The 15,254-nt window shown below is 43.0% G+C and overlaps 1 protein-coding gene across 1 annotated transcript in view; it reads right to left on the reverse strand.

The window, feature by feature from the left end:
* LOC147729973 (uncharacterized) overlaps window positions 1–15,254 on the reverse strand; it is a 1,004,770-nt gene that overhangs the window by 701,843 nt on the left and 287,673 nt on the right. The window contains exon 10 of the mRNA XM_086954938.1: window positions 940–1,118. Within this exon, the coding sequence (XP_086811064.1) occupies window positions 940–1,118 (179 nt within the window). The remainder of the gene's footprint in view (window positions 1–939; window positions 1,119–15,254) is intronic.

Below are 15,254 nucleotides of genomic sequence, written 5' to 3' on the forward strand. Positions count from 1 at the left end.
AGTTGCAACGCATCTGCCCACCCGTGCGGCGCACCATGGCGCTTGGATAAGCAGATGCGTGACGCATCCCCAGAGGAAATTTGGCGCATTGCTGGAGTTGCGTCGCAAGCGTGACGCAGCTCCAGCAAGCCTCGGGGGTGCCCTATCTGTAACATGCTGTGTCAGTCATTACGCCTGCTTCAAGCAGGCACAGGGTTGTGACGCAGCGTGGCCCTAAAAGTGAGTGAGTGAAATCTTGTAGATTTCACTCAGCTACTTTTAGCAACTTTTTACCTGCACCGGAACGCCCCCCCCCCCGCGCAGGAACGGCTTCTTGTGGCGCAGAGCTTTACAACGAGACGCATCTCCCAGATGCGTCACGTTGTAAGTATCCCGCACCATGGTGCTGGATTTGCGCCGCCGCTGCATAACAAAAGTGACGCAACGGCGGCGTAAAAGAGGCCCTCAGTGACAAGTCTCCAAGCCTCATAGAATGGGCCAAATGTACACCAACTTGCATCTCCCGCTGAAACCCTAGTACATTCCAAAATGGAACTCAAAATGACGGCATATACATGCCAAAAGTTACTGATAAATACATCATAAGAAACATGCACGTTTCCCTAGTCCACTGTGGTTAATACTTTACACTGCAACAGCACCAAAGAGCAATAGAGCGGGAGAATGAAAGCGAGGTACAGAAAGAGAGAAAAAAGAGATAGTGAGCAAGAGGATATCTGTGTGTTACGCATGCATGTGACATGTTTAATTTATCTGCCAATGTTGTCCAATTTAATATACATTAATAATATACATTTTGAACTGTGAGTACTAGTTTTTGTTCAGTTTCAAATAAGGCTAGGTCCTCTATCAAACCTATTTAATCAACATGGTCACAATAACACATTACAGAACTATTTGCCTCTCAACAAATTTAGAAAAATGTTTCAAAAGTTATACTTTTGGGTCAAATGTAACGTTGTTCCGGAAGCTGCTCTGGAGATGTGTAAAGAATTCTGTATCTTCTGATTCCAGAAGGCTCATGACCCTCTCAGCCATGGCATAGATCTCCACCCAGGATGGAAACAGGTTCTGCATTAGGAAGTACAGGTACATGGCCAGCTCATAGGGGTGTTCGGCTGCAGAAGAAGAAAAAACTTTTCAGTGGACCTGGAATAGCTTGACTCCTGGTGACATACTGCCTAATATGCATGGAGCTTGGGAATAAATGCCAAGGACATGAACGTCCTATTTTATAAGCTGGTATGATGGCTCAGTGACTTAAGTGACTCGTGCCCAAGCCATGCACAGTTTTCACATCAATAATTTTATTGTAAATGTTGCAGTGATATTATCAATGTTGTCATAGAATATGTCATGAGTGATTTAATATGCGGAGTAATTAGCAGTGCATGGTGAGGGCACGAGGAATAGTTACTTTAGGGAACGAGTTATAGTTACTTGAGATAAGTATAACTATAACTGGTGAAATTCTGTGATTTTTAGAGTTTGATACGTTACGTTGTAACTGAAAATTTCCCCTAACGATAACACCAGCATGCAGCCAGCCCTACCCAAAGGCAGCCAACCCCGTGCTGCGCAGGGCCTTTGTATGTGCGTGGCGGGTGCATTGGTCAGAACTCAACCTACCAAATGCAGCCAACCCTACTATGCACATGGCCTGCAGCCAGGCTCTGTGGCCAACCCTCTCAAAGGCTTCCAAACACACACTGCGCAGTGCCTTTGGCCATTTATGGCAGGGGTTTGGCCACAGGTCCTCACCTGCGGCCAGGCACAAGACCAACCCCCCCAAAGGCAGCCAACCCCACACTGTGCAGGACCTTCAGTAAGCATTGTGGGGATTGGCCACAGGTTCTGCTTCCATCCCCCCATTTAGCCAACTCCCCCCAAAGGCAGTCAACTCCACGCTGAGCAGGGCCTTCGGTCATGCATCCTGGGGGATTGGCTACAGGGCCTGGCCACTGTGGCCAACCCACTGCATGCAGCCAACCCCATGCTGCACACGGCCTTTAGTCGTGCACGCTGAGGTACTGGCCACAGAGCCTTGCCTGCTGCCAGGCTCTCTGGAGTATCACCCCAAAGGCAGCCAATCCCATGCTGTACAGGTCCTTTAGTAATTGTGGCAGGGGTTGGCCACAGTGCTTGGTCTGGTACCAGGCCCAAGGCCAACCCCAAGCAGGCAGACAACTCCCACACCGTGAACGACCAGAGGCCATCAGTGGTGGCGGCTGAGCCTTCGCCACATAGCTTAGGGTTGGCCTGTTGGCCCCAGAGACCCGGGGCTAAATACAGTTGGACAGGGGAGGGGCGTGTGGGCCCTTTCCAGAGTCAAATATAACAAAAAAAGAAGAGGGGCCGTGTGGCTACCTCCCCATATTTTTATATTTGGCTTTATTATTTGTTTTCATATCATCAGCCTCCTCCGGAAAGTGTTTCCTCTTCTCCCTGACAGCACAAGGAAGACCTTGGTCCAGGCCCTCGTATTGAGTCGCCTCGACTATTGCAATGGTCTTCTTTTAGCGGCCAACGAAGGAGTGCTCAACAAACTTCAAGTGGTGCAGAACACCGCAGCACGCCTGGTGACAAATGCCCCCCCCAGAACACCATCTCTGCCCCTTCTCAAAAAGCTCCACTGGCTTCCTATCCGGAGACGGGTGGAATTTAAGACCTGCTGTGTGGTTCACAAAAGTCTCCATAACCTAGGGCCGCTCTATCTGGCCGAAAAATTTGTTCATCATCACCCCCCTCGTAATTTACGGTCCAGTAACCAGCTGTTACTACAGATTCCACGACATAACAAGACCAGACAGGGAGGACGTGCTCTTTCTGTTATGGGTCCGCGCCTGTGGAACAACCTCCCCCTCTCCCTTAGACAGTGCTCTAGTCATCTAGCCTTCAGGAAAAGTCTTAAGACAACCCTATTTCAGTTTTAGTGCCTGCTAGACCTGTTTCATCTCAGCACTGCGCGGAGATACACCTTCGGGTGTGATTCCGGCGCGTTATAAACCTACAAATAAATAAATAAATAAATAAATTGGGTTTACATTGTGACTGTACATATATATATATTACCTCAAAGCCTTCAAAAGCTGCCATGCGTCATAGAGCAGATAACAAGCAAAGTGCAGGGTGCATAACATACATACATAGGACAAATTTACATGGAAAGCAGATCCAAGATAGAGCATTCTCAACACCAGTGACACTGTAAATTTGCTCACCACAAATGTCTGCTTTTCTATCAAAGTCTACATAATCCTATGCTTAAAGACTTTGCTGTGGAAATGGTAAAAGACTTTGTCCTTTTTGATCTCGGTGTGGATGGTAGTTTACTAATCCTACACTTAAAGACTTTCATAGAAAAGCAGACGCTTGAGGTGAGAAAATTTAGAATGTTGCTGGTGTTGAGAGTGCTCTATATTGGAGATGCTTTCCACCTAAACTTAAGAACTACCCAGAGTTCTATGATTCTTTTTCTGCATAATTTATGCATCACTCTATGCCAGAAAGGGTTTTGTTTTGACTTATACTGGGTGCTCCCTTGTGTCTGGACAAAGCTTTACCTCTCTGAAAAGCTGTGCTAATCCTATGCTTAAAGACTTTGCTGTGGAAATGGTAAAAGACTTTGGGGCAAATTTACAATCATATCAGCAGAGATGCGCCAGTTAATTTGCGTCACGCAAAAAAACCTTGCACCACCATTGATGTGTCGCATTTACAATGCGGCACACCGTGGTGCAAGGATTGATAGATGTGTGACGCATCTATTGGTGTAAAGGCAACGCATTGCAGGAGTCGTGTCGCAAGCACGACGCAACTCCAGCAATGCTTCGGAATGCCTATTTCTATTATGCTACGTCACTCCTTACGCCTGCTTCAAGAAGGTGTAATGATTTGACGCAGTGGCATCGTAAAAGTGACTCAGTGAAATCTTGTAAATTTCACTGTGCCATTTTTACAAGGCTTTTTCTTGCATCAGAACACCCACCCTGCATACATTATACCTAACACAGGTACAATGTAGCGCAGGGCTTTACAACGTGACGCAGCTCCCTAGATGCATCCTGTTGTAAATATGTTGCAACGTGGTGCATTGTTTACGATGCTGCTGCGTCACAGAAGTGTTGCAATGGCGGCGTAAAGTTGTCGCAAGGAGTTTGTAAATCTGCCCCTTTGTCCCTTTCTATCTTGGTGTGGATGGTACAGTGCTAATCCTATGCTTGAAGACTTTGATAGAAAAGCAGATATTTGAGGTGAGCAAATTTAGAGTGTCGCTGGTGTTGAGAGGGCTCTATATTGGAGCTGCTTTCCACCTAAACTTGAGAACTACCCAGAGTTCTCTGCTCCTTTTTTTGCATAGTTTATGCGTCACTCTATGCCTGAATGGGTTTTGTTTTGACTTATACTGGGTGCTCCCTTGTGTCTGGACAAAGCTTTACCTCTCTGAAAAGCTATAATGAAAACAAAACATGTGTTAAAGATGGATGGTATTTTACTAATCCAAAGCTGTAATACTGTGCCAGGAGTGGTAAAAGGCATTGGCCATTTTACAGCTCGGCAAGGATAGCACTGTGCTAATCCTATGCTGGAAAACTTTGCTGTGGAAATGGTAAAATACTTTGTCCCTTTCTATCTCATTGTGGATGGCATTGTGCTCATCCTACGCTTAAAGACTTTGATAGAAAAGTAGACATTTGAGGTGAGCAAATTTAGAGTGCTGCCGGTCTTGAGAGTGCTGTGTATTGGAGCTGCTTTCCACGTAAACTTGAGAACTCCCCAGAGTTCTCAGCTTCTTTTTTGGTTTATATATATATATATATATATGAAGAAAGCAGTCCCTCTTAAAAAGAGAAAGGCAGGAACCTCTGCGGGGATTAAGGCAAAACTCTTTATTTTCAAATTGATGGCGGATGCATTTCAGCCGGTGTGGCCTCTTCAGCGCTCTGCAGTTTTAAAAGTGCACCCCTCCGCACCGGATAGGTGAGAATAACAGCTCCGCCCCTCAGCCAAAGGTATCACAGGTGTTAAAGTTCAGGGTCGGAGGAAATCAATGGACTCCAATGCCCAGGATGCAACAGTGGCTCCCAGGTAAGTATTGCTGGGCAGCGGTTTTGGAAAACACCAAAGAAATAGCTGTAGCATATATATGCACCGAGTGTCTCCACACACTCTACTTCCAATCACCCAGGATCGGCGAAGCACAAAGAGAGAGACGGACCACAGGATCTGACTTCGGGTTAAGTTTTAATGTGCAGGTGAGGTAACAACAGCACGACGCGTTTCGGGCCCGTGGGCCCTTGGTCACATGTAAAGTTGTTACAGGATTTTTTTTTCTTTTATAAATGCTAGTGAAATAACACCCCGCCCCTCAGTGTAAAAGGTTACAGCGGTCACCTGACCGAAGATAGAGAAGAAATACTACCATTGCAATCTTCAAATAATCAGTACATGACATTGAGTATGTTCTGTAATAGGAAAAATTCCTTGTAAAAACAGAGAAAGTAGGTGGCCAAAATTTTTATATATATATATATATATATATAGCTAGATATAGATAGATAGATAGATAGATAGATAGATAGATAGATAGATAGATAGATAGATAGATAACAGTACTTTTCCCTACCCGCAGGACCCTGGGCAGGGATAGAAGTGTGCTCCCCCCCAGCGGATGTGAGCACACTTCTGTTTGGTACAGAGTCAAAATATCGAATTGTAAATATTGACCTACACAAATATCGAGTTAGAAATATCGAAGGTAAAGAATATCGATGTCAAGAATATCGTGGGACAGAATATCGACCCTAAGGTAAGTTATATCGATTTTTTTATATCGATGTAAGTAATATCGAAGTCAGTAATATCGATATCAAATATATCGATGTTAGTAATTTCGATGTTACTAATATCGATATTTGTACTATTGTTATGTATTTAATATGTATGTGTTATATGTTTTTTGTTAAGTATTTTACTTGTTTTAAGTTATATGTGAACTATTTTCATATATTTATAATGGTATTTTTAAGTCAATTTTATGTTTTAGTACCGGAGCGGGTTGTGGGTTTATAGGGGAATAGGGTGGGAATGTAATTTAATTATATTAAATTAATTATTACTTTTTAGGAATTATAAATTAATTTTAGTAAATTTTTGCGTTTAACTTCTGTAGCGGGTAGTGGGTTTATAGGGGAATTGGGTGGGAAGTATTTTAATTGTAATTAAGTAATGAATTATTTTTATTTATTGGTATTGATAATTTATGTATTTTTAATTATTATTAATTGGCAATTAATTATTTTAATTGGTAATTGTTTTAATTGGTAATTAATATTAGTAATTGGTAATTAGTTTATTTAATTAGTAATTAATGTTTGTAATTGATAGTTAATATTTGTAATTGGTAGTTAATGTTTGTAATTGGTAATTAATATATTTGATGTGTAATTAATTTTTGTAATTGGTAATTAATTAATTTAATTGGTAATTAAATTATTTTTTATTGGAAATTATTTGTAAATAATTTGTAATTAATGTGTTATAAAAAGTATTTTTTGGCATACAAATAATATTATTGTTTAATGTTTTTTAATTGGTAATTAATTATTAATAATATTTGTTTTGTTTTTACATTATTTTATTGCTTAATATTTATTATTTGGTAATAATTCCCTACTGTTGCACTCTCTGGAGTTGGAATAGTAATTTTTACCCCTACGCTATCCAACGCTTTCCCTACTGTTGCACCCTCTGGAGTGGGAATAGTAATTTTTACCCCTACGCTATCCAACGCTTTGCCTACTGTTGCACCCTCTGGAGTGGGAATAGTAATTTTTACCCCTACGCTATCCAACGCTTTCCCTACTGTAGCACCCTCTGGAGTGGGAATTGTATTTTTTACCCCTATGCTACCCAACGCTTTCCCTACTGTTGCACTCTCTGGAGTGGGAATAGTAATTGTTACCCCTACGCTATCCAACGCTTTTCCTACTGTTGCACTCTCTGGAGTTGGAATTTAAATTTTTACCCCTACGCTATCCATCACTTTCCCTACTGTTGCACTCTCTGGAGTGGGAATAGTAACTTCTACCCACCCGTTATCCAATGCTTTCTCTACAGTTGCACTCTCTGGAGTTGGAATAGTAATTTTTAACCCTACGCTATCCAGCGCTTTCCCAACTGTTTCACTCTCTGGAGTTTGAATAGTAATTTTCACCCCTACGCTATCCAATGTTTTCCCTACTGTTTCACTCTCTGGAGTTGGAATAGTAATTTTTACCCCAAAGCTATCCAGAACTTTCCCTACTGATTCACTCTCTGTAGTTTGAATAGTAATTTCTACCCCTACGCTATCCAACGCCTTCCCTACTGTTACACTCACTGGAATTGGAATAGTAATTTTTACCCCTACGCTATTCAACGCTTTCCCTACTGTTGCACTCTCTGGAGTGGGAATAGTAATTTTTACTCCTACGCGATCCAGCGCTTTCCCTACTGTTTCACTCTCTGGAGTTTAAATAGTAATTTTTATCCCTACGCTATCCAGTGCTTTCCCTACTGTTTCACTCTCTGGAGTTGGAATAGTAAATTTTACTCCTACGCTATCCAATGTTTTCTTTACTGTTTCACTTTTTGGAGTGGTAATAGTAATTTTTGTCTCTATGCTATACAATGTTTTCCCTAATTTTGCATTTTCTGGAGTGGGAATAGTAATTTTACATTTTACGCTATCCAATGTTTCTAATACTGTAGATTTTTTTTGGACTTTAAATAGTAGTTTTATTTATTATTTAGAATGAATTTAGATAATGTATTATGTTATTAATTTTAAAAATATTGAAATTATATTTAATTTTTTAATTTATTAAAAATAATTATTTTCTTTTTTATGTAATTATTTTATTTGTGGAGATCTATCTGTAATTTATAGTATTTTTAAATAATTTATAAGCAATTATAGTAATTATTAAAATGTATAATTAAGTAAATATATAATATATATTTTACATATGTGTTTAATTAATAATATATTATTATATATCTATTATTTATTAATTTTAAACATTACTAAAAAAAATTAACAAAGTTTATTTAATTTATAAGTATTATTTACTTTTTTTTACACATTATATTTTAACAGATATAAAACGATATTTTTAATTACGATATTTTTAACATCGATATTTTTGTTTCAATATTTTTGTACTTACCATGTTGTAGATAGGATGTCGATATACTTGCCTTCGATATTCCAGCCTCGATGTTTCTGTAGGTCGATATTTTGTCTGTCGTTATTCTGTCATAGATCCCTTCTGTTTACCTGTCCTCTCTGTTGAGGCCAGGAAAACTCTGATTGCTCCAAACTGTCAGGTTGGCTTTACGTATGGTAGTAAGATATTACTTTACGTTAAAGAAACCCAAGAAATTAAAAGAAAAAACCAAATGCTAAAGTGATGTCATAGGTGAAAATTTCAGTACCAACATAACGTTTTAAACGTAAAAAACTCTGAAATTCACCAGTTATAGTTATCTCTAGTAACTATACCTTGTGCTTTAAGGTAACTATAACCTGTACCCTTGCCATACACTGCTAATTACCACACATATTACAACAATCATTATATCCTATGTGATTGAAAATATCTCTGCAATATTTGCAAAAACGTATTGATGTGAAAACTGTGCATGGTAGGGGGTGCATGTTAAAGTTACCTAAGGGCACCCCTCCCCTTTTTTATGGAATTTGGTCCAAGGCGATTTGGACCCTATGGCTTATAAAGGTTCTGGGAGTGAGGCTGTGCACCCCCTCCCCTTATTTTACACAACAGCTCCACGGGATGGAGTTCCCAGGGCCTCACAAAGGCTCAGGGATAAGGGCCCTGCCCCCCTCATCTCCAAAATGAATAGGTAACAACTGTTGTATTTCAAGAGGGTGTTTTTAGCGGTGGGTGTTTTTAGCGGTGAAACACAATATGATTTATGTAATATATCATTAGCTGTTTGTATTTTGGAAAAAGTTTTTTTGCGTCTCTGTCACTTGTAAATGGCTTTCAATATAAATGGCTCTCATTTGTCATCTGAAATTTCCTGATTGCGCAAATAAGTTTATTTATGTCTTTTCTTACACCACCATAATCTGTTTAACCAATACCGATACCATTCCAATATGTCTGCTGAGTTGACACGTTTTTTAGCTATCAGTATCAACATCGAGACTTTATTGAGGTTTTGGTCCATAAGTGCAGACATTTATTTCTGTGATTATTAAACACTTATGTTCGTGCAGTTATCGAGTTTAATTTTTGCTCACGGGTGGACTCACTGAACCAGCAGCGTTCTTTCTTAATATGGCGGCTGACCTTTGTGGCTTCATTGATTCACTAACATGGGAGTTTGACTAGGCTAGTCCTTCCCCGATTCCACACTGGTCTAAACACTTCCGGTTCGGCTGGTTTAAATGCCACAGGTTCTTGGTAGCCTTGATTACATTTGTCATTCCATGACCCTGCATGCCGACAGAAGACGCTGCATACACAATTTCTCAACCCGACTGATGCGAGTACGTTGGATTTGTTGTCTTGTTTTATAGTAGCGGACACCGCTTTGTTGAACGCTATTCTATAGACTACTATAGTGCATACCGGTCTAAATGTAATGTGTTTATATGATTAGCGCCAGACTTGGCCATTCGATACCGCTCAATTCTATGTAGCATTCCACTTTTCATAGATCTCTCTGTATACTATGGGACTGCTTGCTCGGTAGTTGCTTTGTAGCTATTATGTTCACGGTACGTTGCTACTGGTCTATACAACATCTTGATATACTATATCTTCGCATCGTTACATATGTGTCACGATCTATTTTCTTAATGAGAAGGACTATTCGTAACGTTGATTAAGTTACTACACGTTAGTAATGTACGATTTGTTCACCCTTATCTTTAATACCTCTTTAAGTGCCTCACATTATGTACAGGCTTTACAAGCATCCGCATACTAAGACCTATTGCTTACATTCATAGGTTGCCACAGTTATACTGAGTTTTCAGCTACCAGCTTTTCCAGAACCATTCATCATCGAGCGGTTGTATACCTCACCGCAGGTAGGCTTTGGACCACGTGTTTTTCATCAGGTTGCCATCACATAGACCTTAAAACCAAACTAATATAGGCTCCATGTCCCTCTAGATTCACATCTATCTGTTGGATCTTTTTCTCGCATTTCTTGCTGTCCATCAGTACTCGAAGCAAGTCTCTTCAGAAATTTCAGGTAACAAATGTGGATTCTTTATCAGTGATTTACCGTACTGTTTATGCAATTGCATATATAGTCAGTAGGAGGTAGAAAATCTCTCCTGATTGAATCTTCTCCTATATTTGTTTTGTTTCAAATACTGTTGCATAAATTTCAATACTGTACTGTGTTCCAATTATGTTTTCAAGATATAATAATGTACAGTTTCTCTCTTGTCAATGTTTGCGATATGATAATTTCGATCTATATATCAAGTGATGTATCTTCCTTAATCATAATGTTAAGTAAGAATTACAAAGCAAAGTTCATAATTAATTTTTTTAAGGAATGTCTCTACTAAGCATTACCAGGAAGGGGTAACATGCTTAGTAAAATTGGGCACCAGGTGGGTGCCTGACACACGGTTTTTAAAGTTTTTTTTCAAATTGATGAAACATTGATTATGTATAAGTTTAGTGATTTCTAATAATATGTATGGTTAGTAATATGGATTTATTGTTTTAATATAGGGTTTTTATCCAGTAACAAATTGTTCTGTCCTGATGATGGTCTACATGACGACTGCACACTAGACCGAAACGTCGACACTTCCATCATCTCCAGAAGCGTTGCGTTGTCACCAACATACGACCATTGTTGATTGATTAATTTGGTTGTCTGTTAAACACTAAGGAGTTGATGTTCAGTTGTGAACTGATGAGTAGATGTTACATATACCTCCGTTCATGACCGTTTTTGCTTGAATTTACTTTTCTGTATACATCTCCCCAGACTTGCATTTGATGCTTTTCTCACTAAATACAAAGTTTTTTGAATATAATTTATTTCTTCTGTGTGTTCTTTTTCCTTCCTCTGTCTTTTTAATTTACTCCAGTTAACTTTTAAGTGTGATATCCTGTGGATACACTAGAGTTTGATAGGTTGGTACGACTCCTAACTGAGGCTTATTGTTTTCTGAATCAAATCCCTTGTAGCTTAACTTGACTTTTAATATCCAGTGCCCAAGCCTACAAGGGTTTATTGGGTTTCCCCTGCCTATATCACATACAACACAAAAAGGCATTTCCTATGGAAACACGATCCTAACTATAACTACCATTGGGTAATTATAAAATCAGTCAATCAATCAATTCATTTGTAGCGCGCACTACTCACCTATGAGGGTATCAAGGCGCGGGAGGGGTGCTGCTACTGCTCGAACAGCCAGGTCTTGAGGAGTCTCCTGAAGGTCAGCAGGTCCTGGGTCTGAAGCAGGTGGATGGGGAGGGTGTTCCATTTCTTGGCGGCGAGGTGGGAGAATGATTTGCTGCCGACGGTTGCTCGTCGGATGCGGGGGACGGTGGCGAGGGCGAGGTCAGCAGAGCGAAGCTGACAGTTTGGGGTGTAGAAGGTGAGTCGTTCGTTGAGGTATGCTGGTTCGGTGTTGTGGAGTTCTTTGTGAGCGTGGGTGAGGAGCTGGAAGGTGATCCTCTTGTTGACGGGGAGCCAGTGCAGGTCTCTCAGGTGGGAGGCGATGTGGCTGTGGCGTGCTTTGCCGTAGTCCAGTCTGCTGCTGACAAGGGCCTAGTTGACCGTCCTTCTGGTTCTGGTGGGGATACATCTGTAGATCCTGCGGAGCATGCGGAGGGTGTTGAAGCAGGAGGAGGAGACTGCGTTAACTTGATGGGTCATTAACAGCGATGGGTCCAGGATGAACCCCAGATTGCGTGCGTGGTTAGTGGGCATTGGTGCAGCCCCCAGCACGGCCGGCCACCAGGAGTTGTCCCAGGCGGAGGGGGTAGAGCCGAGGCTGAGGACCTCCGTCTTGTCCGAGTTCAATTTCAGGCGGCTGTTCTTCATCCATTCGGCGACGGCCTTCATTCTTTCATAGAGGTTGGTTTTGGCAGTGGTGGGGGCCTTGGTGAGGGAGAGGATCAGCTGTGTGTCATCGGCGTATGAGATGTTGAGATTGTGTGATCGAACGATGTTGGCGAGCGGTGCCATGTAGACATTGAAGAGTGTCGGGCTGAGGGACGATCCTTGGAGTACGCAGCAGATGATCTTGGTGTCTTTAGATTGGAATGGAGGGAGGCGGACACTCTGGGTTCTGCAGGTGAGGAAGGAGGTGGTCCAGTCCAGGGATTTGTCATGGATCCCTGTGTTGTGGAGGCGTGTGCGCACGGTGTTGTGGCAGCCGGTGTCAAAGGTGGCCGAAAGGTCCAGGAGGATAAGGGCCGCGGTTTCTCCGTTGTCCAGCATGGTCCTGGTGGCTATGAGGGCTGTTTCGGTGCTGTGGTTGCTGCGGAATCCGGATTGGGATGGGTCCAGGATGTTGTTCTCTTCGAGGAAGGAGGTCAGTTGCTTGTTGATAATCTTCTTGATGACTTTTGCCGGAACGGGAGTAGGGAGATGAGCCGGAAGTTCGTGGGGTCGTAGGGTCCGCCTTAGGTTTTTTGAGTAAGGCGTTGATCTCTGCGTGGTTCCAGCTCTCCGGGAACGTGGCGGTCTCAAAGGAGATGTTGATGATCTTGCGGAGATGCGGTGCGATGGTGGAGCTTGCTTTGTTGAAGATGTGGTGGGGCAGGGGTCTGACGGTGAAACGAAGTGGATGGAGTTCATGATTTTGATGGTGTTGTCGTCGATGACGTCGGTCCAGGAGAGCAGGGGGTCGTGTGGCTGGGGAGCAGTGAGTCTGAGGTGTCGGTGGCTGTCGAAGGGGTCGGGTTGTTGAAGCGGTCGTGGATGTCTGCGATCTTGCGGTGGAAGAAGGTGGCTAGGGTGTCGCAGATATCTGGTGATGGCAGGATGTGGTTGGAGTTGGAGCTGGGGTTGGAGAGTTCCTTCACGACGTCGAAGAGTTGTTGTGTGCATTGCTGTTGATGCGTTTCTTGAAGGAGGTCCTTTTGGCGGTTCGAATGAGTTGGTGGTGTCTGCGGATGGCGATCCATTGCCTGAGATTGTAGGCGTCAGTATCGGTGTCGGTGGTGTCAGTTGGTGGGTTTAGGGCGAGGGTGGTGATCAGCTGGTCTTCGGTGATTTTGCTTTAGCTGCGGCGGGGGCCCGTTGTGTGTGGTGGTGCCTGGTGGGTTTCTCGAAGGTGAAGTGTATGAAGCGGTGGTTGGTCCAGTGGAGTTCGGTGACGTGGCCGAAGATGATGTGGTTGCTGGCGGAGAAGATGTTGTTGAGCGTGTGTCCGGCGGAGTGGGTGGGAGTCGTGACGAGCTCTTTGAGTCTGAGATTGGCGAGGTTGTTGAGCAGGGTGGTGGAGTTGCTGTTGTTGGTGTTCTCGTGGTGGAAGTTCAGGTCTCCGAGGAGGATGTAATCCGTGGATGCAAGGGTGTGCGTGCTGATGAAGTCGGCGGTGGAGTCGCTGAACTGTGGCCGGGGTCCGGGGGGTCTTTAGGTGAGGGTTACTCTGAGGGTGGCGTTGGGGTCGGTGTGGATCTGGAAGTGCAGGTGTTCGGTGGCGCTGAGGGTGTCATCGGTGCTGGTCGAGATTCTGAGGGTGTTTCTGTGGACGATGGTGATCCCTCATCCTGCTCAGTTGGTGCGGTCTCTGCGGGTGAGCTGTCCGGGATGGCTATGGCGATGTCGGGTGCCGAGGAGGGGTTCATCCAGGTCTCCGTCAGGAAGGCAACGTCCAGGGAGGAAGAGTCGAGTAGGTCCCTGAGTTTGATGGCATGCTTGCAGGCGGAGCAGGTGTTGAGTAGTATGCATCTGAGGTGGTTACGTCCTACCCCGGTGGGCGAGGTAGCAGCTTGGCGGCTGGTGAAGCTACAGCTCCGGCAGGAGAAGGGCCATTGGGTGTGCTTCGGGGCGGCCCGGAAGTAGGTGTATGATCGGCCAGCGTTGAGTGCATGGAGGGTGCTGGCGTCGTAGTGGAGGCGGGCGGCCTGGCGTTCGGCCTGGCGTTCGGCCTGGCGTTCGCGGGGGCCAAGGGTCTAGCGCTAGACACGGTCCAGGCGCTGATGGGCTTGCAGTTGGCGGGCCTTCGGCACGCCAGCTGCGCTGCTGCTCAGCGGCTGGCATAAGAAGGGGAGGTGGGAGGGAGGAGAAGCTGGGAGGCGGTAGCGATTGGGTGAGGGAGGGGGGCAGGGCCGCAGGAAACGCAGCTGCAGGAGAGGAGAAGACTGGAACGCTAGGAAGGGCTAGATAGATAGATAAGATAGATAAGATAGATAAGATAGATAGATAGATAGATAGATAGATAGATAGATAGATAGATAGACAGACAGACAGACAGACAGACAGACAGATAGATAGATAGATAGCCATATAATCCAATACTGCCAATCAGGGGCTCTAGTGGCATCATAAACCTGAGGTCATAGGCCAAGTGGGTTGTAAATGTCATGAGAGCCCTTGTATAGCAATATTGAGCCACATAGCACGTTACTGTTTATGTATTTGTATATCACATGTTAATTTTGAGGTAGGTAGCTTGAAAAAGTAGTTTTCTTTAAAGTGCAGCTAAAAATAGGCACTGATTGGAATTAGAATGTTTAGTTTTGCTTACCTTTCAGTGAATTGTGGCAAAAACAATAGAAGGCTACTGGATTAATGTTATTCTGTGGCATTTACCATATAATTATGGATTTACCAAATTTGCTGTATAAGTTGTCACATAATTTGCACATTTCACAAAAATAGTTGTTTTTAGCTCAAATGGGTGAAAATAATAATGCCAGAGTATGTGCCACATAATTTGCATTTTTGCAAGATGTATAATGTAGACACATATAATATGGATACACCTATATAGTCACTAAAAAAAACAACGGTTAAAGTGACATTATAGTTAGGTGTTGAAATGAAAGGAGAACTATTATAAAACCCAGAAACCACTTAAATGGTCCAGTTATCGTTTTCTAATTACCTGTAACTTGCATCCTCATCAGGACAGTTTTATGTCTTTTTATAAAACGCCTGAGGTCAGACTCCACCTTTTATTAATATTGCGGTTCAGTTTTAACAAATAACAGAGTACATGGGGCTGTACTTGAATAAAGGTTAAGCAG

The sequence above is a fragment of the Lissotriton vulgaris genome, chromosome 2_1 (genome assembly GCF_964263255.1).
Source record: "Lissotriton vulgaris chromosome 2_1, aLisVul1.2, whole genome shotgun sequence".
In the NCBI taxonomy this organism is placed as follows: Eukaryota; Metazoa; Chordata; class Amphibia; order Caudata; family Salamandridae; genus Lissotriton; species Lissotriton vulgaris.